Below are 27,971 nucleotides of genomic sequence, written 5' to 3'. Positions count from 1 at the left end.
TCTCAGAAAGCACCAAGACGGAGTGACCCTCACTTGCATCCCTCCCCTGAAACGCTTCACGTCCTTTACGCCTGGGAGACGTGGTTAGACTGCTCCTGACGCCTTGCTGAGCTGGCGCTCTGTGTTGGATGCTGAGAACACACTGGTGGATGAGACATCTGCCTCCATTCCGGCACCGCTGGGGTTCTGGAAGGAAATGGGCCCTTACATCTTCCTCCCAGTTTTACTGAGACAGAGTCGACATCAGCATGGCATGCATTCGAGGTGTGCACCTCAATGATCTGACTCACATAGGTCATGAAATGATGATCACAGTAAGTTTAGTAAACCTCCATCACCTCATTTAGATACACAATTTAAAACAACAGAAAATAATTAGAGCAGGGATAGGAAAGCAGAAGAGGAGCAAACCAAAGACACAACAGTCATCCAGAGAAAGACACATCTCCTCGAGCCTTAGCTTCCTGTCTGGGCATATCTGAGGTATGCTTTCTTGCGGTCTGATGGTTCTGATTTCTGGGTTTCTCCACAGACTCCATGGGTTTGAGTCTAAAGCCCCAGAGAATAAGGTCCTTTGGAGGAGCTGTGTGGTTCATGGCAGAATTCTCCTTCGTCGAGCCAGCCATTCCCAACAGTGGAGTAGAAAACAGTCTCACTTTGTCCTCCTGCCAAACAGGATGGCTCCTTCTGCCCTCTGGACACCAGACTGCTTGCTAAACTTCTTGAAGCCTCTACATAGCATAACGAAGTGATGTCGGGTTTTGGTGCGCTGCTTTGCGTTCAAGCCAGGTGCTGTATTTTGATTATAAGCACAGTTGGTCCTCCACATCCACAGGTAACACATCCATGGTTCAGCCAACCGAGAATCGAAACCTACTCGGGAAAACAATTCCAGAAAATTCCCAAGAGCAAAAGTTAAATTTACCACGGGCCAGTAACTATTTACTTAGCATTTACATTGCATTAGGAATTATAGGTAAGCTAGACAGGATTTAAAGTGCGGTACAGGGAAGGATGTGTGTGGGTCATACGCAGATGGTCTGCTCACCGTGTTTTGTAAGGGGCTTGAGCACCATCGGGGGGCCTGGAATCAGTCCCCTCAGACGTGGAGGGAGGGCTGTAAGCGACTGCCTCCCAGGGCTGCCATTTGAGAGAGCTGGTTGCAGTATTCACGACCATGGGGCTCCCATCACCAGTCTGTCCTCAACCAGTAAGAGCTTTGACTGCACACAGACGGCTCAGGAGTCATAAGACAGATGCTCCATGCCAGGCCCTGTTGTCACACGCGTGTCACAACCAACAATCACACTGTTGTTCCTTCTCTGACTGGATGACCCAGCAGACCACCGGCGAGACACAGAGACTGGAGGGAAAAGCCTGAAGACATCTCTCACTGCCCCTGCACCCCTGCAACTACACACACACACACGCACACACACACAAATACACACACACATTCCCAAATGCACGCACACACACATGCACGTGCACACAAATACACAAATACACACACATGCACATGCACACATGCACACGCACATACACAAATGCAAGCACCCACACATGCACATGCACACATGCACACACACACAGACACACATTCACAAATGCACGCACACACACATGCACACACAATTACACACACACATGCACACACACACACACAAATACATGCACATTCACAAATGCACACACACGCGCACACACACACATTCACAAATGCACGCACACACATGCACGTACACACAATTACACACACAAATACACACATGCACACACATGCACACACACAAATGCACGCACGCACACACATGCACATGCACACAATTACACAAATACACACACATTCACAAATGCACACACATGCACGTGCACACAAATACACACATGCACACACAAATGCACACATGCACACATGCACATGCACACACACAAATACACATTCACAAATGCACACACATTCACAAATGCACACACACATGCACACGCACACAATTACACACAAATATACACACATTCACAAATGCACGCACACACATGCACGTGCACACAAATACACACATGCACACACATGCACACACACATGCACTCACGCGCACATGCACACACACACAAATGCACACACATGCACGTGCACACAAATACACACATTCACAAATGCATGCACACACATGCACGTACACACAATTACACACACAAATACACACATGCACACGCACACACACGCACAAATGCACACACATGCACACACACGCATATGCACACACAAATGCACATGCGCACACATGCACATGCACACACACGCAACACACAAATGCACATGCACACACATGCACACACAAGCACACACATTCACAAATGCATGTGCACATGGACACACACACATATACACAAATGCACGCATGCACACATGCACAAATGCACACACGCACACACACGCACACACACACACACATATACCAGGAGTCTGCAGAAAGAACATACAACGCGCTCTCTTCACTCTTTCTTCAGCCAAAGACAGTTCCCTTTCTCCCAGCTGAGTATGGAGAGCAGAAATAAAATGCGTTTATTTGTATCTGCCCCAAAAGCACTTTAGAGCAGAGACTAAAGCATGCCGAAGGCTGAGCATCTAACTGGCAAATCCATTGCTGAAGATTTTGGAGACTTTTTAAAGGCTGAAATCAGCATCACGTGAAATTACTGTAATAAACATAGTGATTTCGCTGTTGACTTTTGGGGCATTTTCAATTGCTGCTACTGTAGGCAATGCTCTGTGATATTCTGGATCTAATCTCTGGCCTGAAAGTGTGCCTGGGGATGGACTCAGGCAGTGCAGAAGGCTGTTGGGACCCGGCCCTGCCCACCTGAGGACGTCTGTGCTGAAGACACCTGAGCCTCTCTTCTCCTTCTCGAACAGGACAATCTGGAAGGACAGGCAGGGCGGCGGAAGCAAGGGTGAGCCCCATGCAGGGTGAGCAGGCCGGGGTGAGGGCAAGTCTGAGCCATAAAGGGAGGCTGGGGCCACCCACCTCATTGGCGCCAGGCTGGAGCCAGGAGCCAGGCAGGTAAAGCGCTTCCTGAGGCCCAATATTCCAGTAGCGCCCAAGGTTACGTCCATTGATGAACACACACCCATGATTCCAGCCATGCAAGGGAAGCAGGCTGCAAACCCAGGAACAGCGTCCCTGCGCGGCCCCTGCAGTGAGCCGTAGGCGAGGCTCCTGGGCGTGGAGCGCGGAGGGGGGTCCACCCAGGAGGCAGAGCCCGAGGCTCCCAGGCATGGAGGGGGCCAGGGGGCACAGGCGAGGCTCCCAGGCATGGAGCGTGGAAGGGGATCCAGGGGGCACAGGCAAGGCTCCCGGGCACGGAGCGTGGAGGGGAGTCCACCCGGGGGACAGAGCCCGAGGCTCCCGGGCATGGAGCATGGAGGGGAGTCCAGGGGGCACAGAGCCCCTACCACCCCGGGGGCAGCCTGAGGCTCCCGGGCATGGAGCACAGAGAGGGGTCCAGGGGGCACAGGCGAGGCTCCCGGGCATGGAGCGTGGAGGGGAGTCCACCCGGGGGGCAGAGCCCAAGGCTCCCGGGCATGGAGCACGGAGGGGAGTCCAGGGGGCACAGAGCCCCTACCACCCTGGGGGCAGCCTGAGGCTCCCGTGCATGGAGCACGGAGGGGAGTCCAAGGGGCACAGCCCGAGGCTCCTGGGGGGCAGCCTGAGACTCCGACCTGTGACAGGCGGTGCTGTTTTCAAACAGCAGGGCTTCTCCTTCCAGAAAGAAGGACGAGGGACTACGGGTGACTGCCACTGTTGACGAGAACCATAAAATCTATGTGGCTTTAAGCATCTGCCTGCGACACGAGGGTGATTCGAGGACCAACACCCGGGGGAAGACAGGGAAACAGTGGGAACGAGAGGTGCCGGCTCACCCTGGAAGGGGAGGCGAGAAGTGGAGCGGAGCTTTCGTGCCTCACACACACCCAGGTCTCATCTGGAAACACTGGGTGTCCGGGAGCCTCACTAGCTAGTCTGCTCTGCACGGGGCCCTGTGTGTGGGGGGGGGCACACTGGGAGGCGAGTTGGCAGTGCTCCAGCGTCTGTCTCCGTCGTGATTTTATGGTGTCGCTGCTGTGATAATTTGTTGCTCTGTACATGCGTATTTTGTGCATCATGCAGGTATTCACAGACAGGAGATATATTAGGTAGAAAATAACATCCTAGGAAAGGAGGGAAGCTGGAGAACACACTTCATGGAGCAACCTTAGTGTAAAAAGGTGACATGTGGGTGTCCAGGCACAGCTACTCATGAAGCCACGCGTGAAACCATTGGCTGCGCCCAATTCTGGGGAGTAGAGGGGAGTTGGGGATGGGTGGGGAGAGACCACACCCTTTGCTGTCTACGCATTATTATTGCTTGAACTTTTCCACTGTGCTTTGACATATGCTTTCTTAAACAACAAAACATTAGGAGGGCTGAAATCTGCTAGAAACCTGGGTTGAAGTGAGGAAGGGAAAGAACGCGGGGGCCTCCCTTCCAGATTCTGCAAGGACAGGCGTGCGTGGAGGGGCACCACTTACAGGCAGCTGGAGGAAGGTGTCCTGTGGAGAGGAGCCAGCTGTCAGCGTGCCCAGGTAGAAGGCAGGGCTCGAGGAGGGGCCCCCGAGAGGCCTCCAGGGTGCAGAGCGGAGCCTGGGGGCCACACATGAGGGGCAGGAAAGCCTTTCCCAGTGCCAAGGCCCACACTGACCCCAGGCCCCCACAGGACAGGCTGACCCCTGACCTCCCCACAGGACGGGCTGACCCCTGACCTCCCCTGCAGGATGGGCTGACCCTGGGTATCCTACAGGACGGGCTGAGCCCTGACCTCCCCACAGGACGGGCTTAATCCTGGCCCCCCCATAGGACGGGCTGACCCCTGACCTCCCACACAAGACAGGCTGACCCCTGGCCCCCCCACAGGACATGCTGACCCCTGAGCTCCCCACAGGATGGGCTGACCCCAGACCCCCACAGGACGGGCTGACCCCTGACCTTCCCATGACCTCCGCCACACATGGGCTCACCCGAGCCCCCCCCCACAGGAAATGCTGACCCCTGACCTCCCCCACAGGACGGGCTGACTCCTGGACCCCTCACAGAACATGCTGACCCCGGGCCTCTCCCACAGGACATGGGTTCTGTGTTAGGGGCTCTGCTGGAACCAGGATCCTCGATAACCCTGAGCACCTCACTCTGGGGCCATGAATCTTGGCCCCTCATCTGCAAAGGGAGGAGTTGGAGACCTCGAGCTCCCTGGTCTCCAAGGTTGGGCCAGACCGAGAGCCAGGGTCAGGGTCAGAGTCAGGGTTAGGGTTAGGGTTAGGGTCAAGGTCAGGGTCAGGGCCAGGGTCAGGGCCAGGGTCAGGGTCAAGGTTAGGGTTTAAGGTCAGGGTCAGGGTTAGGGTTAGGGTTAGGGTCAGGGTCAGGGTCAGGGTTGGGGTTAGGGCCAGGGTTAGGGTCAAGGTTAGGGTTTAAGGTCAAGGCCTGGGTCAGGGTCAGAGTCCGGTTTAGGGTCAGAGTCAGGGCCAGGGTCAGGGCTAGGGTCAGGGTCAAGGTTAGGGTTAGGGTTAAGAGTTAGGGTTTAAGGTCAGGGTCAGGGTCAGGGCCAGGGTTAGGCTTAGGGTTAGAAGGAAGGTACTTCTTGAAGAATCGCATTTTCAGTTCCAGAGAATAGATGGTGAACCAGTCCAGAGGAATTTTACCCAGAGTAACAGGTCCGATCAATCCTGCAGGGGGGAGACAGCAGAGGTAAGATGGTGGGGACACTCTCCGGTGTCCAAGCCCAGACTCACAGTCCGGAGTCATCAGTGACCGGGGCTCGCCCCGGCGGGGCACGGACTGGTCTGACCTGCGTGACTGAGGATCTCCAAGCCACCGGGAAAGCTTCCCACCCAGGCCCTGAACTTCCCCTGGAGTTCCCCAGAGGGGCAGGGTCCCGCTGCAGACAGCCAGGATGCCCCCACCTGGCAGTGGGAGTCGATAGGTCGGAGGGCGGGGACGGGCGCCGCGGTTCCCCACACCCAGAGGCAGCCTCTCCTGGGGCTCAGACTTTCCTCCCACCCCACCCTCAACCTTTGGGTCCAAGCCATGAGGCAGGGAGGACACGGCTGTCACCAGAGCCCACCTTTCCGCTGGTTTTGAATTTTCCATGAAAAACTGACTCGACCTTGATTCTCCACCAGGATCCTTAGAAGCTGACATTCCTGGTTGGGACAGACCAGCTCATTGGATACACGGCCACGGAAGGCTTTCCTCTGGAGCCCAGTCTTCTCAGAGTCCCAGAGGGAAGACAAGCGAAGGGGAGAAGCCGAGGGCCCCCAAGGACCCCGAGTGCTCCGCTCCAAGGGTCCTGCCTGGCCCGCCCTCACAGAGGCCTGGGGCTCAGCAGCAGTGTGAGAGCGCCAGCCAGGGGCTTGGCAGGAAGCGTCCACCCTCACCCAAGTGCAGGAGCTGAAGCCCAGGGCACATCAGGGCCAGGGGCATGCATGTAGGCTCGCAGCCCTAGCCCTTCTGCCAGGACCCTGACGGGCCCATCGCCCCACGGCAGATGGGGAGGCGGGAGGGTCTGCTGCTGGAGGGTTACGGTTAGGGCAGCAGCGTGACTTCCGAGTTACGTACTGTGATTGGAGGGATGTCTATGTCCCGATGAGCATCGGTAAGAATCCCTAAACTCGTCTCATTCAAAAACACCTGCGAAAGAAGAGCTGGCATCGGACGGACAGGCCCACCCAGAGGGAGGGGGCAGATCGGGCTTGGGGCGGTCCCCAGGGAGGGAGCCACCAGCCTGCTGTCCGTGGGTGGCCAGAAGCGGAGGCCCCAGTAGACCTACAACGCGACAGGTAAGCGGGCCTTTTCCACCCCAATCAAGCCTCACACACAGAGGTGCTTAAAAGCATAGCAAACAGCAAAGGGGTCCACGGCAGCCCCCAGGGCAGAGCTTGGCTGATGCCCTGCCTGCAGCCAGACACCCAGCCCCACCTGAGCCTCGTCTTGTGCGTTGGCATGGAGCCGGCCCCGGGAGCAGACGGTCATCTCATAAAGCACGAACCCAAAGGACTGGCCATTGCCGTTGTTGGTGGGCAGGTTCTCCATGTTAATCGGAACGTTAGAGGTGACTGGCTGAGAGGTGGGCAGGGAGCCAGGGTGAGAACCAGGCCCTTCTCGCTAAGACCCTGGGCAAGCTTGGCTACGCCTCCTAACGGTCCCCGAGAGCCCTTTGATGAGACGCCGTGTGACGACGCCTGTGCCCTAGTGTCCAAGGACTGGGAGTCTGGGGTTGGGCAGAGGGGCCCCCATTCTAATCCTGAGAACCAGCAGCATCAACGACCGTGTCCCAGCTCGACTGCCAGGGAGCTTCGCATCCGCAGCGTGCGAGGCATGGCTCACTGGTGGCAGGAGGCTCAGCACAGGTGAAACCCTGTGAGCTCAAGTGGGAACGCCTCCCAGGGCCGCCCCTGGAGCTCCAGGGGCTCAGACGCTGTGCTCCTCGTGTGGGGGGCCTGGCTTCAGCCTCTGGTCAGGGAACTAGCTCCCACATACAACAGCTAAAGATCCCCCGCACGGTGAGTAACACAAAGAGCCGCGAGTAAGACCTGGCACGGCCAAAGCAATGCTCACAAAGCAAATTAATACAAATAAAAGAGCTGGCATCTTCCAAGCAAGGCTCTCCTCCTCTTCTGCGGGGACACGGACCCTAGTCTTGAGGGGAGCAGGGGGGCCCCGCCGTTGAACGAGGCGGTGCTGGAGAGAACGCAGAGCCCAGCTGCACGGGTCTCCGCAGTCCCATTACCCCCCAGGCCCCCCACTCTTCAGTTCACACCCATTCAGGGTCTTCCCAGGAGGCACCCTCACTCTGTCCACTGGTGCCAAACGTGGACAAAACGTAGAAGCATGTCCCTGCTTCCACAGAAAGCCCCGAAGGCCTCCCTGCTCTGTGGCCTCGGCCCGGCCCCAGCCCCCGTGGCCCCAGCAGCAACCCTCAGTCCCCAGAGCCCAGGGCGCTCACCCTCTGCAGGTAAGGCAGGGCCTCCCACAGCGGCAGGTAGTGAGATAGCTTCAAGGAGGGGTACACCACCTTGGGAGTGGGACTCGGAACAGGGGGCAGGGGCCTGACTGCAAAGGAAATGGGCAGAGGGAAGCAGCCCCTCCTTCCCCACACCGCCCCGCCCTCCCCGGGATCTCGAAAGCGCACCCTGGGGCCATGGGAGATGGGGGGGCCCCAGCCCAGTGGGGTTCCTCGAGCCATGAGATGCTGGGAGATCAGATCCCCAGGGAGCTCAGAGCAGGAGGTCTCTGTCTGATGCTGCCCCTGCCTGGCTCCCTCGCACGTGGGAGGCGTCCCCCTAACGTGGTCTCCACAGATAGAGTTCACAGCATGGCTCTCAGAAGTTCATGAGGGCGTCTCCATGCACAGAGCTGTGTCAACAGTCGTCCCAACTTCTAGCGGACAAGCACCACTCTCTTCACATTTAGAGAAGACGCTGTCACTTAAAGGGCTTAAAAACAACACGGCTCTCGGGTGGGAAAACCAGGGTTTGAACGAAGGCAGCCCCTGCCCTCACAAGTGCCTTTTAAGTTTCTGCCCACAGGGAACCCTTCCCTCTCCTACCCCCTCCCACAACTTCCCGAGGACAGCCAGTCCCCCGACAAAGTGGCAGCTGAGTACCCAGGATGGATTCAAAGAGGCTCCGGAACATGAAGTACTTGGCGGTGTAATCCCCAGCTTCCGTCAGCACTGCGTCGTAGTCTGCAAGACACCGGCCGCCTTCGCTGGGCAGGGCCCCCGACTGGCTGCCCTCTCTGGGCAGGGCCCCCGACCGGCCGCCTTCGCTGGACAGGGGACCCGACTGGCCTCCTTCTCTGGGCTGGGCCCCCTCCACCGGCCGCCTTTGCCAGACAGGGGCCCCGACCAGTCGTCTTCTCTGGGCTGGGCGCCCCCCACCAGCCACCTTCTCTGGGCTGGGCCGCCCCCACCGGCCGCCTGCTCTGGGCTGGGCCCCCCTACCGGCCGCCTTCTCTGGGCTGGGCACCCCCCACCAGCTGCCTTCGCTGGGCAGGGCCCCCGACTGGCTGCCTTCGCTGGGCCGGGGCCCCTGAAGGAGATGGGAGCCGACTTCCTGGCCCAGACCACTCTGACCATCCCTGCAGCCAAGCCCGGGTCCGAGGCCATGGCCACCAGGCCTGCCCTGCTCCCTTTCACAGACACTCATCTGCCCCCAGCCCGGCCGCCCAGGAGGCCTCCGGGGCCCACACAGCACCACCCCGGGTTCTACCAAGAAACCCAGGTCAGGCGCCCGTGGTCAGGACGGGCAGGGCAGAGTGAGAGGGCACGGTGGCCCGTCTGCGGCGAGGTCAGCCTGCTCTCTGCACTGTGCGCATCTCAGAGGAAGGAAGGCAGAGAGGAGGGAACTCTTGGTGCTCAGCGTAGATTAGGGGTCAAGAACCCCGCGGTGCTTGAGGGGCCTCCTCGGTCAAGCCGCAGGGCCCCAGGCTCAGGGCGGCCCCTCCCGGAGAGCACTTGCCGTAGCTCGTGGTGACACCTCTGTGCTTCTCGAAACTCGTGGCCCCGTTCATGAAGCCAAAGTTGGTCCCCCCGTGGAACATGTACACGTTGAAGGAGATCCCAAACCTGATAAATTCGGACATGCTCCTTTCAACCTCTGCAGAGGAGGAAGACGAGAAGTAGCAGAGGTCACAACGTCAGAGGCGACGGAATCTCTGGGAAAGCCGCTCCTCTCTGGCGCTGCCCCACAGTCAGCCCAACCGTGTGTCCCTCAGCGTCCACGGAGATTCTAACCAGACAGCAGGCGGAACTGACCACCGTGACCCTAGGAAACTAGGCTTGTCCATACCAAGTTGTGTCCGACTCTGCAGTCCCATGGGCTATAGGCCCCCCGTCTCCCCTGTCCATGCAATCATCCAGGCAAAAATACTGGAGTGGCTCGCCTTTCCCTCCTCCAATACTAAGAGCCTTTCCAAAAGTTACTTCTCCCAGAGAATTTCACTCTGAGCCTCCTCCATTAAATAGCAGCCTGGGAGCCTCTGCATCACTTAAGGATCTCATGTGCATTCAATGTTTTGAAATTATACAAATAATTTGTCTATTCTTGTGAACCACCTGCTTAGAGGGTGCCTCTGGGGCCAGTGGCCGCCGCACTCTCGTTTGTGACCCACGGCCATCTCCACGCCGGCCCTAAAGGAGGCAGCCTGGCCGGAGGCTCGCCAGGTGTGGCTCAGCACTGGCTGCGCGCCTCGCTGTCCGTCTGGACATGCTCAGCCCACTTTCTCTCTCAGAGCCTTGGCTCCCTTGCCTGCTGAACAGAGGTCCTCATCCCTCCCCCATCACAGTGGCTGAGAATTAACTAATAGGGAGAGACACACACAGTGCCTGCCAGACGCGTGGTCGAAGCCCGGTGCTCACTGGTGCAGTCCGGAGCTATTTTTGTTTCCTTCCTATTTTGCAGTTCAAAGCAGGCCTTTCTCAGTTTCCCACTATCTTTCGATTGTTGTCTATTTCCGGTATAAGTGAGCTTGCTTTTGTAAATATCGTTAGTAGAAAAACACTTCTATTAACAGCCTCCTCCAGGCACTGCTCTGGGCGGTTCACCCGGATCCACACTTCCTCCTGACAACAGGGCTCCAGGGAAGAGGCGGTTTCAGCGGCCGCCTCAGCAGGGCCACAGAGCTGGGCCTGAGACCCTTGCTGCTCTGGCTCCAGGATCTCCAGTCACTCTCGCCTCCTGGCCCCTCAGCTGCAGAGGCTGCTGTGCCTGTCAGGAGATGCATCCTGCCCTCAGAGACCGTGCGGGGCCCCCCAGCAGCTGGCCCTGCCTCTTCTGTCCCCGCACCTGCTTGGTCAGGGGTGGGGGACTCTTCCCTGAGTGTCTGCCCGACCGCCTGTCCGTCCATGGAGCGGCGAGCCTCCGCGGCGTGGAGCCAGTGGTTCAGGCCCCCGCCCTCGGGCCTGGCCGCGGCCCTCCACAGCAGGTGCGGCTCGAGAGCTGACCGAGGAGCGGGGCAGGGAGAGCGGCCCTCACAGGGCAGACACCACGGCAGACACCGCTCACGCCCACCACCCTGTGATCGACTCCCCAGGTATCAAACCAGCCGGCCCAGAATTCCATGATCAAAATGGGCCTGTGTCTCTAGGAACAAACCAAATCGAATGCTAAGTCTGACGCCAGGAAGAAGGGAGGTCAGAAGATCTGTAGATGACAAGTCAGCCTTGGAGGGGCTCCCTCTGTCCACGCGTCCCTGCTGGGCGTGGACGCTCCCTGCCCCTCTGCCCCTCTGCACCCAGCGCACCTCTGCAACCAGCGACACCAGTGGCTCCTGTTCCCCACAGGCCCCAAAACACACCCCACATGTATCAAGACAGAGGGACGAGAAGAAACACAGAGCCGGGGGTGGGGGCTAACTGCCTGTCCCAGGAAGTCAGAAAAGAATAAGCCGAAGAGCCGAGCAAAAGGAGTAATGGCCTGATGGCTGGCGCTGAGGGCGTCCTGCGCTCATAACAAGGACGGCGGGGACCCGTGGCCTGGTGAGGACAGGCTGAGAGCGGCACAGACCACACGCAAACCCAGAGCCGTCAGCTCTCTCCTCTCAGTCGATGGCCTGGGCTCTGATCACCAGTAAGGGCAGAGCTTACCGGCAGCGACGCCCGCCAGCCTGACCTGATGGAAACGCACTAGCAGACCAGAGCAGCACCACGCCCGCGCACGGACCAGGAATGGCCGCGGCGTAAGCCGCAACGCAGACCACACAGACAGAGCAGAGGCCACACCAGGTGAGTTCTCGGACTTTCACGGTGTCGAAACAGGAATCACCAGAAGAATGATATCTAGGAAATCCCCAAACACTGAGAAATTAAACAACATGCTTCCAACGGATACATGGAGTAAAGAAACAAAAAGTTAGTGATTAACTTCAATGAAAATTTAATGCTCTGAACATTTTTAAAAACATCCCTTGAAAATTAAAAAAAAAAAAAAACAGCATTTAAAAATTGGTGGGATGGAGCAAAACCAGTGTTCACAGGAAAATTCATAGCACTGAATGCTTGTGTCAGAAAAACAGAAAGTCTCAAGTCAGTAACCTAAGCTTCAACCAGGAAAAAAAAAAAACTAGTTAAAGTAGAGCAAATTCTATCCATTAAGGAAGCGTGAGGAAGAAAGTGTTAGAGATTACAGCAGAAATCAGCAGAAAACAGAAGCATAATAGGGAAAAAAGCCAAAATCTGGTTCTCTGAAAATATCAACAAAAGTGGTAAGCTTCAAGTCACACTGACCAAGATCTTTTTAAAAAGAAGAAGACATGAAATTGTCAATAACAGGAGTGGAAGAAAGGTCATCATTACTTACAACAAAGGCATTCAAAGGATATTAATGGATCGTTACAAACACTCTACGGTCGTGAATTCAAAGCATAGGTGAAAAAGGATAGAATAAAGACACAAGCCACTAGAACTCACTGAAGAAGCAGTAACCTGAACCACGCTGTATCCAGTAGAAAAATTAAATTTCTAATAAAAAGCTTTCTAAAAAAGAAAACTTCAAGTCCAGATGCGCTCAGTGGTGAACTTTACCAAACGGTGAGTTCAGATATACTAACATTTCTACACAATCTCCTCCAGAAGATAGAAAAGGAGAGTGTTTTATGAGGTCAGCATGACCCAAACTCCAAAATCGAATAAAGGCATTTCAAGAAAAGAAAACCAAGCGTCAGCATTCCTCACGAACCCGGAAGCAAAAGCCCTCAACAAAATCTGAACGAGCTGAAGCTGGCAGAATGTAAAATGAGACTACTCCACAGCCAAGAGGGATTCGGCCTGAGAATGCAAGCGTGGGCCAGCATCCAAAACGCAAGCGACCTGTCGGTGCCAGCGAGGCGGGAGCGGGGCCCTGAGGTACGTGCCCGGCGGGAGGGACGCGGCCGCCCACGGGAGGGGCGCGGTGGCAACTGAGGCCACAACACGTGGGCCTCAGAGTCGTCAGGCAGCACGAGAGACTGGACACCAGAGGCCCCATTTTGATGAACCGTCCAGAAAAGGCCGATGGCCTGCTGCCTGGGGCGGAGGGAGGGAGGGGAGCTAGCTGGAGGAGGAGGCCTTCTAGGCCGCGCCGGCTGCAGAACGCGCCATGCTAATCATACGCTTTCCATGGGTGGATTCAACGGTGTACAAAACGTTCGTTCTTCAATAAAACTGCTTTTAAAGGAGCGAGAAGAAAACAGCAGCAAGGGAAGCGCTGCCCTCGGCACAGCTCCCCGCTTCCAAAGAGGCCGGAGGCACAGCAACCGGCGAGCAAAGGGGCTAAAACCGAGGCGGGTCCCCTGGCGGGCCAGTGGTCAGCGCCTGGCTTCCTGACGCAGGGGGTGTGCGTGGGATCCCTGGTCAGGGAACTAGGGGCCACATGTCTCTTGGCCAAAGAGCCGAAACAGAAAACAGAAGCAATATTGTGACAAATTCAATAAAGACTTTAGAAACGGTGCGCATCCAAACATCTTAAGAAAAGGACTGTGAAGGAGGGTGGAGGCTGAGGGGAGGGTGCTGTGGGCACAACAGGGGCACTTGCACCTGGAAGGGGGCATGGGCAGGGTGGAGCCTGCGGAGTTCTGGCGGAGCAGAGCTGATCCCGAGCACCGGGCCCCACTGAGCCGGGAGAGAGGGTGCTGGCCTGGCGCCGTGTCTGTCCATGGCGCAGCTCACGGGGCCAAGGGGCAGAGCTGCCCAGCGTGCCTCTGGGGAGACTTCTCGGCCACGGCCCTGCGCCACGCCCCCACGTTCACCCCGCTCTGTCCCTTGGGGCCTCCTGGGAGGCACTCCCGGCACTGCCCGAGACAAGCGGCACCGGTCCGGAAGCTGGGCCCAAGGCCTGTCCTCGAGCAGCTCTGCCCAGGCCCGCGGCCGTCACCTACCTGCAGCTTGTACAGATGCTTGAACGAGTCTACCTTGAACGCCTTCACGTTGATGCTGGCCAGCACTGCAGAGACAGGCAGGACGGGGGTGCTGCTGGGGCCCGCCACCGCTGACGTGGGTTGGGGGGCGCCCTCAGGGGAAGGGCCCCTATTCATGCCCTCACACCCCTGGCACTTTGGGGACAACGTGAGGGAAGAAAGGCAGTTCAAAGCAGCCCTGCTGTGTGCGGAGACGTGGACTAAATCAAGGTCACTCGACTCACGTGGACCTGGGACCCCCAGACCTGTGGTGAGCACCGTGTCCACGGTCAGCACAGCGTCCACAGTCAGCACACAAGGTCAGCACAGCGTCCACGGCCAGCACAGCGTCCACAGTCAGCACACAATGTCAGCACAGGGTCCACGGTCAGCACAGCGTCCACGGTCAGCACACAAGGTCAGCACAGTGTCCACGGCCAGCACAGGGTCCACGGCCAGCACAGGGTCCACGGTCAGCACAGCGTCCACGGTCAGCACAGCGTCCACGGTCAGCACACAAGGTCAGCACAGTGTCCACGGCCAGCACACAAGGTCAGCACAGCGTCCACGGCCAGCACAGCGTCCACAGTCAGCACACTCCATGGCCAGCACAGGGTCCACGGTCAGCACAGGGTCCACGGTCAGCACACAAGGTCAGCACAGGGTCCACGGTCAGCACAGGGTCCACGGTCAGCACACAAGGTCAGCACAGGGTCCACGGTCAGCACAGGGTCCACAGTCAGCACACAAGGTCAGCACAGCGTCCACGGCCAGCACAGGGTCCACAGTCAGCACACTCCACGGCCAGCACAGGGTCCACGGTCAGCACAGGGTCCACAGTCAGCACACAAGGTCAGCACACAAGGTCAGCAGAGCGTCCACGGCCAGCACAGGGTCCACGGTCAGCACACTCCACAGCCAGCACACTCCACGGCCAGCACACTCCACGGCCAGCACACTCCATGGCCAGCACAGGGTCCACGGCCAGCACAGGGTCCACGGCCACCACAGGGTCCACGGCCAGCACAGGGTCCATGGTCAGCACACTCCACGGCCAGCACAGCGTCCACAGTCAGCACACAAGGTCAGCACACTCCACGGTCAGCACAGTGTCCACGGCCAGCACAGGGTCCACGGTCAGCACAGGGTCCACGGTCAGCACACAAGGTCAGCACACTCCACGGTCAGCACACTCCACGGTCAGAACAGCGTCCACAGTCAGCACACAAGGTCAGCACAGCGTCCACGGCCAGCACAGGGTCCACGGCCAGCACACAAGGTCAGCACACTCCACGGTCAGAACAGCGTCCAGTCAGCACACAAGGTCAGCACACTCCACGGCCAGCACACTCCACGGCCAGCACAGGGTCCACGGTCAGCACACTCCACGGTCAGCACGCTGTCTACAGTCAGCAGTAACAGAGCGAGTATCCCACCGAGAAGGGGCCCTGGACACATGCTGCCCTGGTCACTGCCCCTGCGGCTGGAGCCTTTTGATTCTGTCCTCCACTGCTGAGTGACATCCCCTACCACCTGCTGCCCGGGGGCGCTGCGTGCCCACAGCGACCACAGCCGGGGTCCCAGCTGGCTCTGGAGGCCAGGCCCCACTCAGCACTGCCTCCTGCCACCAAACAGCTCCTAGGCCGGGCAACGCTTAACTCTGAGCGTCTCCAGCTCCAACCCAGACTCTAAGCCACAGGAAAACGGGGAAAGAGGGAAAGGTGTGAGGAAGAGGCTCCAGGGAGACGTCAGGAGTGAGGACCCAGGAGTCTGTCCGCAGGCATGCCACCCCCAAGCCCGAGTCCTCACCAGGGCAACATCACGCCCAGGTCCACCCCTGACCCCAAGACCTCACCAGGCAACATCAGGCCTGGGTCCACCCCTGACCTCGAGTTCTCACTAGGGAGACAGCATGCCCAGGTCCACCCCTGACCCCAAGATCTCACCAGGCGACATCACGCCCGGGTCCACCCCTGACCCCAAGACCTCACCAGGCAACATCACGCCCGGGTCCACCCCTGACCTCGAGTTCTCACCAGGCAACATCAGGCCTGGGTCCACCCCTGACCTCGAGTTCTCATCAGGCAACATCAGGCCTGGGTCCACCCCTGACCTCGAGTTCTCACCAGGGAGACATCATGCCCAGGTCCACCCCTGACCCCAAGATCTCACCAGGCGACATCACGCCTGGGTCCACCCCTGACCCCAAGACCTCACCAGGCGACATCACGCCCGAGGCCACCCCAACCCCAAGTCCTCCCCGGGACGACGTCACGCCCGCCTGACATGCTGGCACTTGGGGGCAGGCGTGGGTGTGCGCTTGGCCCTGCTGAGGCTCCTCTGGGAGTCGGCGGTCTGGCCGCAGCCTCGCCTCTCCCCTAAAATAAGTCTGGCCTCCTACCTCCCTTTACGTGCCCTCTCGTCACTTCCTCTGTGTTGTCCGCGGTCGGGAGCAGCCCTCCAATGCCCCTCTGCTGCAGGGCCTGTGGAGAGAGTCGCGCAGGATGAAATCACCCCCTTGTTTTCCTTGAAAGAGGGAAATACAAGGCAAGTAGGAGGCAGGTATGCTGGGGCTCAGGCAGCAGCGTGGGCGCTAGATAGGAAGGCCCGCGTCGGCACTCTGCACAGGGCCGCTCCGCAGCTGGAGGCTGGAGGCTCCGGCCAGCCTGCCATCTTCCCAGGGGTGGGCACACGGCGGGAGTGAGCCCTGGTACCCTGTGGCCGTGCCTCAAATGAAGAGGTCAGAGCTGAGACCACAAAGGGAATGGGGGTTCCTACGTCGGGGGAGAGACAGATGTGGAGAGATAGATACATGGGTGAGACATACAGAGATGGACCGATAGATAACAGGCAAACGATAGACGTGTGGACAGATGACATACAGGCAGACAGATGACAGGTAAGTGACAGATGTGTAGACAGCTGACATACAGGCAGAAAGACAGCAGACGCCGACAGATGATGGACGGGTGGCTGACAGCGAGAGGGGCGGACAGGAAGGGAGACAGGAAGTGAGCAAGGAAGGGAGCGATCACTAGACAGGCGTGTAGATGAGAGACGGACAGGGGAGCCTTGGGAAGGGCGGGACCGCGGGCCAGAGAGGTGAGCGTCGCAAACCGGGGACCTGTCTGGACTCAGGGACGCCCACCCTCCCTGGGAGGTTGGGGGGGGGGGTCCCATCTGGAAGCCACAGGCACTCAGACAACACGCAGCAGACAGACCCCGGGGCCGAGGACCCCCGGGCCGAGGACCGCGTCTGTGAGTCCTGCGCTCACCTAGCCAGCCTGGGGCCCGCAGTGAGTCTACGGCCACAGTCTACAGATCGAGGAATCAGAATCTCGCTGAATGAGACGGACATGGGGGGCCGGGGCGACAGCGGCTGCAGGGCCCCCCCCCACTGTGCGCACCCGAGGTGGGCAAGACACGTGGGACCCCCCGCCTTACACTCACGCCCTGGTTGCTTCCTGAGGGCTGGGGGCTGGGGGGGGATCTCACCCCGGGGAAGCACACCCCCCGACCTGAGACGCCCCCCAGACGGCAAAGACAGTCGGTGGAAGAGAGGGTGCCCACGTCAGGGGCCGCAGCGGCACGGTGTCCGCCCCACCCCCCACCCCCGCTCGGGTGAGGCAGCAGGGAAGGAGCCGCACATTCACCCCATGCCAGCGCCGCCCCGGCCTCCCTGGCCGCCCTGGCCGCGGGCGGATTCACAGGGACGCTGAGCCGCGGCCCGGGGGGTGGGCGCCCGGCCGGAGGGCGGCAGACGGCTCACCCGCAGCAGGTAGGGCATGTAGGCCGTGTCCTTGTAGAAGAAGCCGACTCGTTCTCCACCTGCACCGCGATGATGGGGCCTCCCCGGCGGTACTGGGACAGGACGGCAGGCCGGCGGCTGAGCCCCGCAAGCGCCGTCCGGGAGCCGCTCACTCACGGGCCCCAAACCTGCGGCCCGCCGCCCTCCCCCGCCGTCCACCCCCGCCGTCCACCCCCGCCGTCCACCCGCGCCGTCCACCCCCGCCGTCCACCTGCTCGGGAGGCGGGGTTCCGTGCTGGCCCCTCCCCTCCTGCGCCCCATCCTCCCCCGCAAAACCCGCTGACTCCCATCACCATGGAAACCACCCAGGGAGCTGGAGGGGGCACTGGCTCAGCCCGCAAGCCCCCTCCAGGGGCTCCAGCCCCTGAGCGCCCTGGCTGCCCTCACGGCCTGTTTCTCCCTTGCACCCACTCCTCAGAGCACCCCGTCAGCTGCTGAGCCATCGACGGGCCCCTGGACGTGCGAGCACACCTTCTTCAAGGCTGATGGTGATCTCACCCACCGCCCTCCATTCTAAGTCCCTGCTCCCTGAAGCCCCGCCCACCTCGGGCAGAGTGGCAGCCGCCCCCCCTCCAGCCCTGCAGCTCTGCCGGGCGACCGCAGGCCACCCCTGTGAGGGGCACGTGCTCAGCTCCTGAGCTGGATCCGGGACACTGGCTCTAGAAAAGGCGCCGCGGGGCGGGGGTCTGGAGTTCCTGCTGCGGGCGGTCAGCTCCCTTCTCTGTGGACACAAGCCGGGACGGCTGTGGTCCTGCAGCAGAGGATGGCGGGGTGCAGCTATCTGCCTTCACCTGGAGCGGAGCCACCCTGGGGATCAGGTGGTCAAAGTACTTGTTCACGGCGTTCACAAAGCTGTGGTTGGTGGTCCTCAGCTGCGACGTGGGGTCCTGCAGTAACCAGCTGGGGTGTGGGGTGGCAGGCTCAGCAGGCGGGGCAGGGTCCCGGGTCCACCCTCATGTCCAGTGCCCGGGGGCTTTCGGGCCCGTCCCAGGAGGGGCTGCAGGACAGGCGTTGTGAGGATCTGTGAACACTCTCCTGCCTTTGTCAATTCATGAAAAGCCTGTGCTGTGAGCAGCGCACAGGCTTAGGGACAGAGTCAGCTCTCTGTCAGGAGCCGGCAGCAGGAACGAAGCAGCCCCAGGTCACCTGCAGGGTGTGGGTCCTGCTCCTCAGTCAGACTGCAGACATGCCCGTCCCGGAGGGCAAAGCCTCTACTGACCAGGAGGCGGACTGTCCCCGGGGGGAGTGGGGACCCACGGGGAGCCCACGAGCTCCAGGGATAACGGAAGAGCATCAGCACCTGCCTTGCTGTGATGACAGCGAGACCCAAAACAGGCGCCGTTGTCCTCGGACTGGACCCAAGGGTCAGCAGAGCTCCACCAAGGCCATGGCTCCTGGCCAGCCCCGCTCACCTGGGCAGGCCCCCGAGGTCCATCTCGCCGCAGATGTAGGGGCGCCCCTGGCCCTGCTCACCCAGGCAGGCCCCCGAGGCCCATCTCGCCGCAGATGTAGGGGCGCCCCCGGCCCTGCTCACCCGGGCAGGCCCCCGAGGTCCATCTCGCCGCAGATGTAGGGGCGCCCCCGGCCACGGCTCCTGGCCAGCCCCGCTCACCCGGGCAGGCCCCCGAGGTCCATCTCGCCGCAGATGTAGGGGCGCCCCCGGCCACGGCTCCTGGCCAGCCCCGCTCACCTGGGCAGGCCCCCGAGGTCCATCTCGCCGCAGATGTAGGGGCGCCCCCGGCCCCGCTCACCTGGGCAGGCCCCCGAGGTCCATCTCGCCGCAGACGTAGGGGCCTGGACGCAGGATCACCCACAACCCCACCTCCTCCGCCAGCAGGATGAAGGCCCTGGGGGGTCGGGGTCACCCACTCTCAGGACTCGGAGCCCAGGGGCCCCTTGCCCAGTGCCCCTTCCCCTTGATGGCCCAGCCCTCCCTGGGGGGCTGGGGACACTGAGGGCAGGACACCTGGCAGAGCAGAGATGCCCTGGGGTCACCGCCGAGCCACCAGCGTGGGATGCCGGCGCGGCCGCTCTGGGGCACGAGCAGAAGGAAGCACTTCCCCCGGGGTGTGGAGTCCTGACCAAGACCCCCAGCCCAGCAGGGACCGCCCCGCGAGCCAGGCGCCAAGGCCCCAGCCCAGCAGGGACCGCCCCGCGAGCCAGGCGCCAAGGCCCCAGCCCAGCAGGGACCACCCTGCGAGCCAGGCACCGGGGAACGGCCATGGGGCTGGACTCCGGGGGGCAGGCCCGGCCTGGGGGTGGCAGGGTCGTGATGGAGGGCGTGGGGCCGGCACAGGGTCCCCCTACGGCCCCCTCTGCCCAGATGCCCCATGGGTCCCCGCCCCTCAGACCCCTGGGCCCGCCCGGCCGGGTCACAGAACCTACTCCAGGTCCAGATTCCCAGAGAAGTCGAATGTGCCTCTCTCCGGCTCATGGAGGTTCCATGGGACGTAGCTGTGGCAGGGAAGAGGGAAGTACAAACAGCATGCTTTTATTTCTTTCCTCCAAACTGCCAGGCCACTCCCAAGGCCTGAGAGAGCTCTACTGTGGAAAAAGCTGAAGTTTCCACTGGCACTTCAACCTTGTCACACACACAGTGGTCATTTCCAGCAGTCCCTTTCTCTGTTATCCACTTGTGTTCTAAGCTGCCAATAATCCTATGGTTCTAAATTCCTTGAATTTATGCATAAATTTTCCCACTCACCATCCTATCCTTTGTCATATCCATTAGAAATTCAAAGAAAAGGTAAAAACCATAAGTGTCTATATATACCTCCCAAATATTGCTAAAAATTAATCAAAATAACAACAGATGTGGGATTTCTATGAGGTGCAGGAGGGCCAAGAGGAGCTACTCCATGTTCAAGGTCAGGAGGGGCGGCCATGAGGAGATACCCCTCGTCCAAGGTAAGAGAAACCCAAGTAAGACAGTAGATGTTGTGAGAGGGCATCAGAGGGCAGACAGACTGAAACCATAGTCACAGACAACTAGCCAATCTGATCACATGGACCACAACCTTGTCTAACTCAGTGAAACTAAGCCATGCCATGTGGGGCCACCCAGGATGGTGGGTCATGGTGGAGAGGTCTGACAGAATGTGGTCCACTGGACAAGGGAATGGCAAACCACTTCAGTTTTCCTGCCTTGAGAACCCCATGATCAGTATGAAAAGGCAAAAAGATAGGATACTGAAAGAGGAACTCCCCAGGTCGGTAGGTGCCCAATATACTACTGGAGATCAGTGGAGAAATAACTCCAGAAAGAATGAAGGGATGGAGCCAAAGCAAAAACAATACCCAGCTGTGGATGTGACTGGTGATAGAAGCAAGGTCCGATGCTGTAAAGAGCAATATTGCATAGCAACCTGGAATGTCAGGTCCATGAATCAAGGCAAATTGGAAGTGGTCAAACAAGAGATGGCAAGAGTGAACGTCAACATTTTAGGAATCAGCGAACTAAAATGGACTGGAATGGGTGAATTTAACTCAGATGACCATTATATCTACTACTGTGGGCAGAAATCCCTTAGAAGAAATGGAGTAGCCATCATGGTCAACAAAAGAGTCTGAAATGCAGTACTTGGATGCAATCTCAAAAACGACAGAATGATCTCTATTCCTCTCCAAGGCAAACCATTCAATATCACAGTTATCCAAGTCTATGCCCCAACCAGTAACACTGAAGAAGCTGAAGTTGAACGGTTTTATGAAGACCTACAAGACCTTTTAGAACTAACACCCAAAAAAGATGTCCTTTTCATTATGGGGGATGGGAATGCAAAAGTAGGAAGTCAAGAACACCTGGAGTAACAGGCAAATTTGGCCTTGGAATACAGAATGAAGCAGGGAAAAAGCTAATAGAGTTTTGCCAAGAGAACGCCCTGGTCATAGCAAACACCCTCTTCCAACAACACAAGAGAAGACTCTACACATGGACATCACCAGATGGTCAACACCGAAATCAGATTGGTTATATTCTCTGCAGCCAAAGATGGAGAAGCTCTATATGGTCAGAAAAAACAAGACCAGGAGCTGACTGTGGCTCAGATCATGAACTCCTTATTACCAAATTCAGACTTAAATTTAAGAAAGTAGGGAAAACCACGAGACCATTCAGGTATGACCTAAATCAAATCCCTTATGATTATACAGTAGAAGTGAGAAATAGATTTAAGGGCCTAGATCTGACAGATAGAGTGCCTGATGAACTATGGAATGAGGTTCGTGACATTGTACAGGAGACAGGGATCAAGACCATCCCCATGGAAAAGAAATGCAAAAAAGCAAAACGGCTGTCTGGGGAGGCCTTACAAATAGCTGAGAAAAGAAGAGAAGCAAAAAGCAAAGGAGAAAAGGAAAGATATAAGCATCTGAATGCAGAGTTCCAAAGAATAGCAAGGAGAGAGAAGACAGCCTTCCTCAGTCATCAATGCAAAGAGACAGAGGAAAAGAACAGAATGGGAAAGACTAGAGATCTCTTCAAGAAAATTAGAGATACCAAGGGAACATTTCATGCAAAGATGGGCTCAGTAAAGGACAGAAATGGTCTGGACCTAACAGAAGCAGAAGATATTAAGAAGAGGTGGCAAGAAGACACAGAAGAACTGTACAAAAAAGATCTTCACGACCTGGGTAATCATGATGGTGTGATCACTCACCTAGAGCCAGACATCCTGGAATGGGAAGTCAAGTGGGCCTTAGGAAGCATCCCTATGAACAAAGCTAGTGGAGGTGATGGAATCCCAGTTCAGCTATTTCAAATCCTTAAAGATGATGCTGTGAAAGTGCTGCACTCAATATGCCAGCAAATTTGGAAAGCTCAGCAGTGCCCACGGGACTGGAAAAGGTCAGTTTTCATTTGAAATCCCAAAGAAAGGCAATGCCAAAGAATGCTCAAACTACCACACAATTGCACTCATCTCACATGCTGGCAAAGTAATGGTCAAAATTCTCCAAGCGAAGCTTCAGTATTAGGGGAACTGTGAACTTCCAGATGTTCAAGCTGGATTAAGAAAAGACAGAGGAACCAGAGATCAAATTGCCAACATACATTGGATCATTGAAAAAGCAAGAGAGTTCCAGAAAAACATGTACTTCTGCTCTGTTGACTATGCCAAATTCTTTGACTGTGTGGATCACAACAAACTGTGGAAAATTCTTGGAGAAATGGGAATACCAGACCACCTGACCTGCCTCCTGAGAATTCTGTATGCAGGTCAGGAAGCAACAGTTAGAACTGGACATGGAACAACAGAAAAGGAGTATGTCAAGGCTGTATATTGTCACCCTGCTTATTTAATTTATATGCAGAGTACATCATGAGAAATGCTGGGCTGGAGGAAGCACAAACTGGAATCAAGATTGCTGGGAGAAATATCAATAACCTCAGATATTCAGATGACACCACCCTTATGGCAGAAAGTGAAGCAGAACTAAAGAGCTTCTTGATGAAAGTGAAAGAGGAGAGTGAAAAAGTTGGCTTAAAGCTCAACATTCAAAAAACTAAGATTATGGCATCCAGTCCCATCACTTCATGGGAAATAGATGGGGAAACAATGGAAACAGTGTCAGACTTTATTTTTGGAGGCTCCAAAATCATCACAGATGGTGACTGCAAACATGAAATTAAAAGACGCTTGCTCCTGGGAAGAAAAGTTTTGACCAACCTAGATAACATATTCAAAAGCAGAGACATTACTCTGCCAACAAAGGTCCATCTAGTCAAAGCCATGGTTTTTCCAGTGGTCATGTATGGATGTGAGAGTTGGACTATAAAGAAAGCTGAGTGCTGAAGAATTGATGCTTTTGAACTGTGGTGTTGGAGAAGACTCTTGAGAGTCCCTTGGACTGCAAGGAGATCCAACCAGTCCATCCTAAAGGAAATCAGTCCTGAATAGTCATTGGAAGGACTGATGCTGAAGCTGAAACTCCAATACTTTGGCCACCTGACTCGAAGAGCTGACTCATTTGAAAAGACTATGCTGGGAATGATTGAAGGCAGGAGGAGAAGGGGAAGACAGAGGATGAGATGATTGGATGGCATCTCTGACAGGGTGGACATGAGTTTGGGTAGACTCCAGGAGTTGGTGATGGACAGGGAAGCCTGGCGTGCTGCAGTCCATGGGGTCACAAAGAGGCGGACAGGACTGAGCGACTGAACTGCACTCCATCATTTCCAGGCTGACCTGGGTGGCCCTACCTGGCATGGCTCACGGTTTCATTGAGTTCGACAAGGCTGTGGTCCATGTGATCATTTTGGTTAGTTTTCTGAGATTGTGGTTTTCATTCTCTCTGCCCTCTGATTGGTGAGAATAAGAGGCTTGTGGAAGCTTCCTGATGGGAAAGACTGACTGAGGGGAAAACTGGGTCTTGTTCTGATGGGCGGGGCCGTGCTCAGTAAATGTTTTGTCCAATTTTCTGCTGATGGGCGGGGCTGTGTTCCTTCCCTATTGTTTGGCCTGAGGCCGGAGCCTCCTGGACACTCACAGGCAAGTCCCGCTCAGTCTCCTGTGAGGTCGCTGCTCCTTTCCCCCGGGTCCTGGTGGGCACAAGGTTTTGTTTGTGCCCTCTGAGAGTCTGTTTCCCCATCCTGTGAAGTTCGGTAATCAAATCCCACTGGCCTCCACAGTCAGACTCCCTGGGGAGTCTCAGTCCCTTAGCCAGATCCCCAGGTCAGGAAATCTGTCGTGGGCCCTAGAACTTTATTAACAGTGTGAGAACTTCTTTGGTGTAATTGTTCTGTATAATTGAATTTCCCTGGTGGCTCAGCTGGTGAGGAATCCGCCTGCAATGTGGGAGACCTGGGTTCCATCTCTGGGTTGGGAAGATCCCCTGGAAAAGGGAACGGCAGCCCACTCCAGTGTTCTGGCCTGGAGGATCCCATGGGCGGTACAGTCCATGGGGTCACAAAGAGTCAGACAGACGGAGCGACTTCCACTCACACAACTGCTCTGCAGTTTGTGAGGCGTATGCTCGGCGGCTCTATGGTGGGTGGGGCTAACGGCAAAAGAGGGGGTCCTCCACGGAGAAGGTCCTTCAAGGACTGAACTGAGCTGAAGTGGTGGCAGGACTGACTGTGTTTCAAGATCTCCTGTCGTGAGAAGGAATGAAAAATTGGTTTGCTCAAGACTAAATATGCCTGGAAAAGTTTATACCTAGACATTGAGAGAACAGAATGAAAAAGCTTGCTAAATGAGGCTTAAAAGTGATTTACTGTAAAGAAAACTTCTTAAAAAAGTTGAAACAGAAGTATAGAAAAAGATATACAGGAGTAAGAATTAGTCTCAGTTCAGCTCAGTCGCTCAGTCGTGTCCGACTCTCTGCGACCCCATGAATCGCAGCACGCCAGGCCTCCCTGTCCATCACCATCTCCTGGAGTTCACTCAGACTCACATCCATCGAGTCTGTGATGCCATCCAGCCATCTCATCCTCGGTCGTCCCCTTCTCCTCCTGCCCCCAATCCCTCCCAGCATCAGAGTCTTTTCCAGTGAGTCAGCTCTTTGCATGAGGTGGCCAAAGTACTGGAGTTTCAGCTTTAGCATCATTCCTTCCAAAGAAATCCCAGGATGGATCTCCTTTAGGATGGACTGGTTGGATCTCCTTGCAGTCCAAGGGACCCTCAAGAGTCTTCTCCAACACCACAGCTCAAAAGCATCAATTCTTCAGCACTCAGCCTTCTTCACAGTCCAACTCTCACATCCATACATGACCACAGAGAAAACCATAGCCTTGACTAGATGGACCTTAGTCGGCAAAGTAATGTCTCTGCTTTTGAATATGCTACCTAGGTTGGTCATAACTTTTCTTCCAAGGAGTAAGCGTCTTTTAATTTCATGGCTGCAGTCGCCATCTGCAGTGATTTCGGAGCCCAAAAAAATAAAGTCTGACACTGTTTCTACTGTTTCCCCATCTATTTCCCATTAAGTGATGGGACCAGATGCCATGATCTTCGTTTTCTGAATGTTGAGCTTTAAGCCAACTTTTTCACTCTCCTCTTTCACTTTCATCAAGAGGCTTTTTAGCTGTGTCTAGCACTCTTAAAAAGCAAGCAAAATGGATTTTAAGGCAAAGAAAACCCCACACAAATAGAAGTTGAGAGGCTTCAAGTAGGAATAAAAGGAATGAAGCCTCAAGAAGATGTGATAATCACGGCGTTGCAGGCTCTGAATACACAGCTTCAGGGAGAAGGTTACTGAACCAGAGGGGGAAAGGGTCCATCCACAGCCACAGTGGAGAGTTAAAATACTTCTCTACAAGACAAAGACAACAACAGCAAAAAAAAAAAAAGGTAGGAACATAGATTTGAACAAGACAGTTGAAAGACTGAATCTAATAAATACATGGAGAGCGCAGTGGCTGACTGTGCAGAACACACAGTTAACACGCAAACGCGAGGTGCGTAAATCTCAACCAGCGCCAAAAATCCCCATCTCTTAGTCTGTGATCCCAAGGCAAATGCAACTAAATTGGAAGTTTATATAGAGAAGATTAATAAATATACAAGCTAGTTCTTTGAAAAGACTTACAGTCTACACAAGATTCAGGGGAAAAAAAGTCCCCAAAACTCTGGGACTTCCAAGAAAGAATTTTTAAAGTCCCAGTCAACCTGAACGAATAAAGGAAAGGGAAAAAGAGTATAGCATAAAATAGGAAACATTTTAGAGCAGAAAAGTGAAAGTCGATCAGTGCTGGCCCACTCTATCACCCCATGGACTATACCATCCACAGAATTCTCCAGGCCAGAATACAGGAGTGGGTAGATGTTCCCTTCTCCAGGGGATCTTCCCCAATCAGGGATCAAACCCAGGTCTCCCGCATTGCAGAATCTTTACCAGCTGAGCCACCAGGGAAGCCCAAGAATACTGGAGTGGGTAGCCTGTCCCTTCTCCAGGGGATCTTCCCGACCCAGGAATTGAACTGGGGTCTCCTGCACTGCAGGCGGATTCTTTACCAGCTGAGCTATGAGGGAAGCCCTTTAGAGACATGAATTAAATAATAACTATTCAAGAGAGTTATACTGTCCCTAAAACCTTTACCACACAACCACAAAAGACAGTAGTCAAGAGTTTTACAAGTGAACTTTAAGAAACATTCAAGGTAAAAATACTTCTTTTGCAAAATATTTTCAGTGAATAAAAAAAGAAGATAAAGTCAGCTCACAAGTGTATTGTGAGATTGATTTAGAAACTGAGCAAGACACTCAGAAATAAAATTTTAAGTCAAGTTTAGTTATCATCATAAAGGTACATCTCTGAAATAAAACACTAGCACCCCAGTTCAGCAATCTGCATGTGGGTGCCCACAGCTGCACGTCTCATAACCAAGCAGAATTCATCCCAGAGCCGTGGATGGCTAAATATCAGGAAATAAGCTTTTCAGTGTAATTTACTGCTTTAATGCACTTTCCTGGTGGCTCAGACGCTAAAGCATCTGGCTGCACTGCAGGAGACCTGGGTTTGATCCCTGGGTCGGGAAAATCCCTGGAGAAGGGAATGGCAACCCACTCCAGTATTCTTGCCTGGAGAAGCCCGTGGATAGCGGAGGCTGGGGCGGCTACAGTCCACGGGGTCCCATAGCGTCGCACAGGACTGAGCAACTATCACTACTGCTTTAGCAGAAGAGTCCCTTCAGTACATGCAGAAAGACCTCAGCAGAACTCAGTAATGCTTTGTGGTTAACGTCTCTGCACATGAGATGAGCCAGTTACCGATTGACGGCTCCCAGCCTCCAGTCCCCGCTGCTGGTCAGGTTGCTGCTGACCAGCCCTGGCCCTCAGTGAGTGTGATGCTTAGCTCTGCCACCAGGGGGCGGTGGGGACACTCGGGTGCAAAGGGCTTCTACTCTGAGTCCAGCTGGGAGTCAGTGGTATGGGGACAGCCAGTGGCCCCTGCTTCATCCAAACTTCAGTGCGGTCTAAGTGTCAATCGAAACGACTAGTGGAGGCTTAACCCAGGAAGGCAAGCGGACGGAAACCTTTTGGAATGAATGTAACGAGCGCAGGGACTGATGCAGACGTTAAATTACCGCGCCCCCGGGTGTCTGCTACCAAGTTTCTGCTCTTTTCTCTACGTATGGCAAGCCCTAGATTCTCGGGACTGCCCTCACTTTTTCTTGACGTTACCAAACAAAACCCCAAAGCCTGACCATGGAAACAGCAGACCTTTCTGACTGCTGGTGACATACGTCTCATCAAGA

General features: G+C 56.1%; 1 protein-coding gene across 1 annotated transcript in view; it reads right to left on the bottom strand.

The window, feature by feature from the left end:
* Positions 1 to 27,971, bottom strand: part of LOC138092322 (beta-galactosidase-1-like protein 3) — a 47,100-nt gene that overhangs the window by 8,797 nt on the left and 10,332 nt on the right. The window contains 18 exon segments of the mRNA XM_068988099.1: positions 2,865 to 2,923; positions 3,030 to 3,162; positions 4,579 to 4,686; positions 5,675 to 5,762; positions 6,161 to 6,239; positions 6,655 to 6,726; positions 7,015 to 7,155; positions 8,042 to 8,148; positions 8,702 to 8,782; positions 9,558 to 9,695; positions 11,096 to 11,180; positions 13,951 to 14,015; positions 16,370 to 16,451; positions 17,738 to 17,784; positions 17,787 to 17,829; positions 18,568 to 18,676; positions 19,528 to 19,623; positions 20,162 to 20,230. Coding sequence (XP_068844200.1) covers positions 2,865 to 2,923; positions 3,030 to 3,162; positions 4,579 to 4,686; positions 5,675 to 5,762; positions 6,161 to 6,239; positions 6,655 to 6,726; positions 7,015 to 7,155; positions 8,042 to 8,148; positions 8,702 to 8,782; positions 9,558 to 9,695; positions 11,096 to 11,180; positions 13,951 to 14,015; positions 16,370 to 16,451; positions 17,738 to 17,784; positions 17,787 to 17,829; positions 18,568 to 18,676; positions 19,528 to 19,623; positions 20,162 to 20,230 — 1,602 coding nt within the window.

This window comes from Capricornis sumatraensis, chromosome 16, assembly GCF_032405125.1.
Source record: "Capricornis sumatraensis isolate serow.1 chromosome 16, serow.2, whole genome shotgun sequence".
NCBI classification, from domain to species: Eukaryota; Metazoa; Chordata; class Mammalia; order Artiodactyla; family Bovidae; genus Capricornis; species Capricornis sumatraensis.
This window is presented reverse-complemented; position numbering and strand designations above follow the sequence as displayed.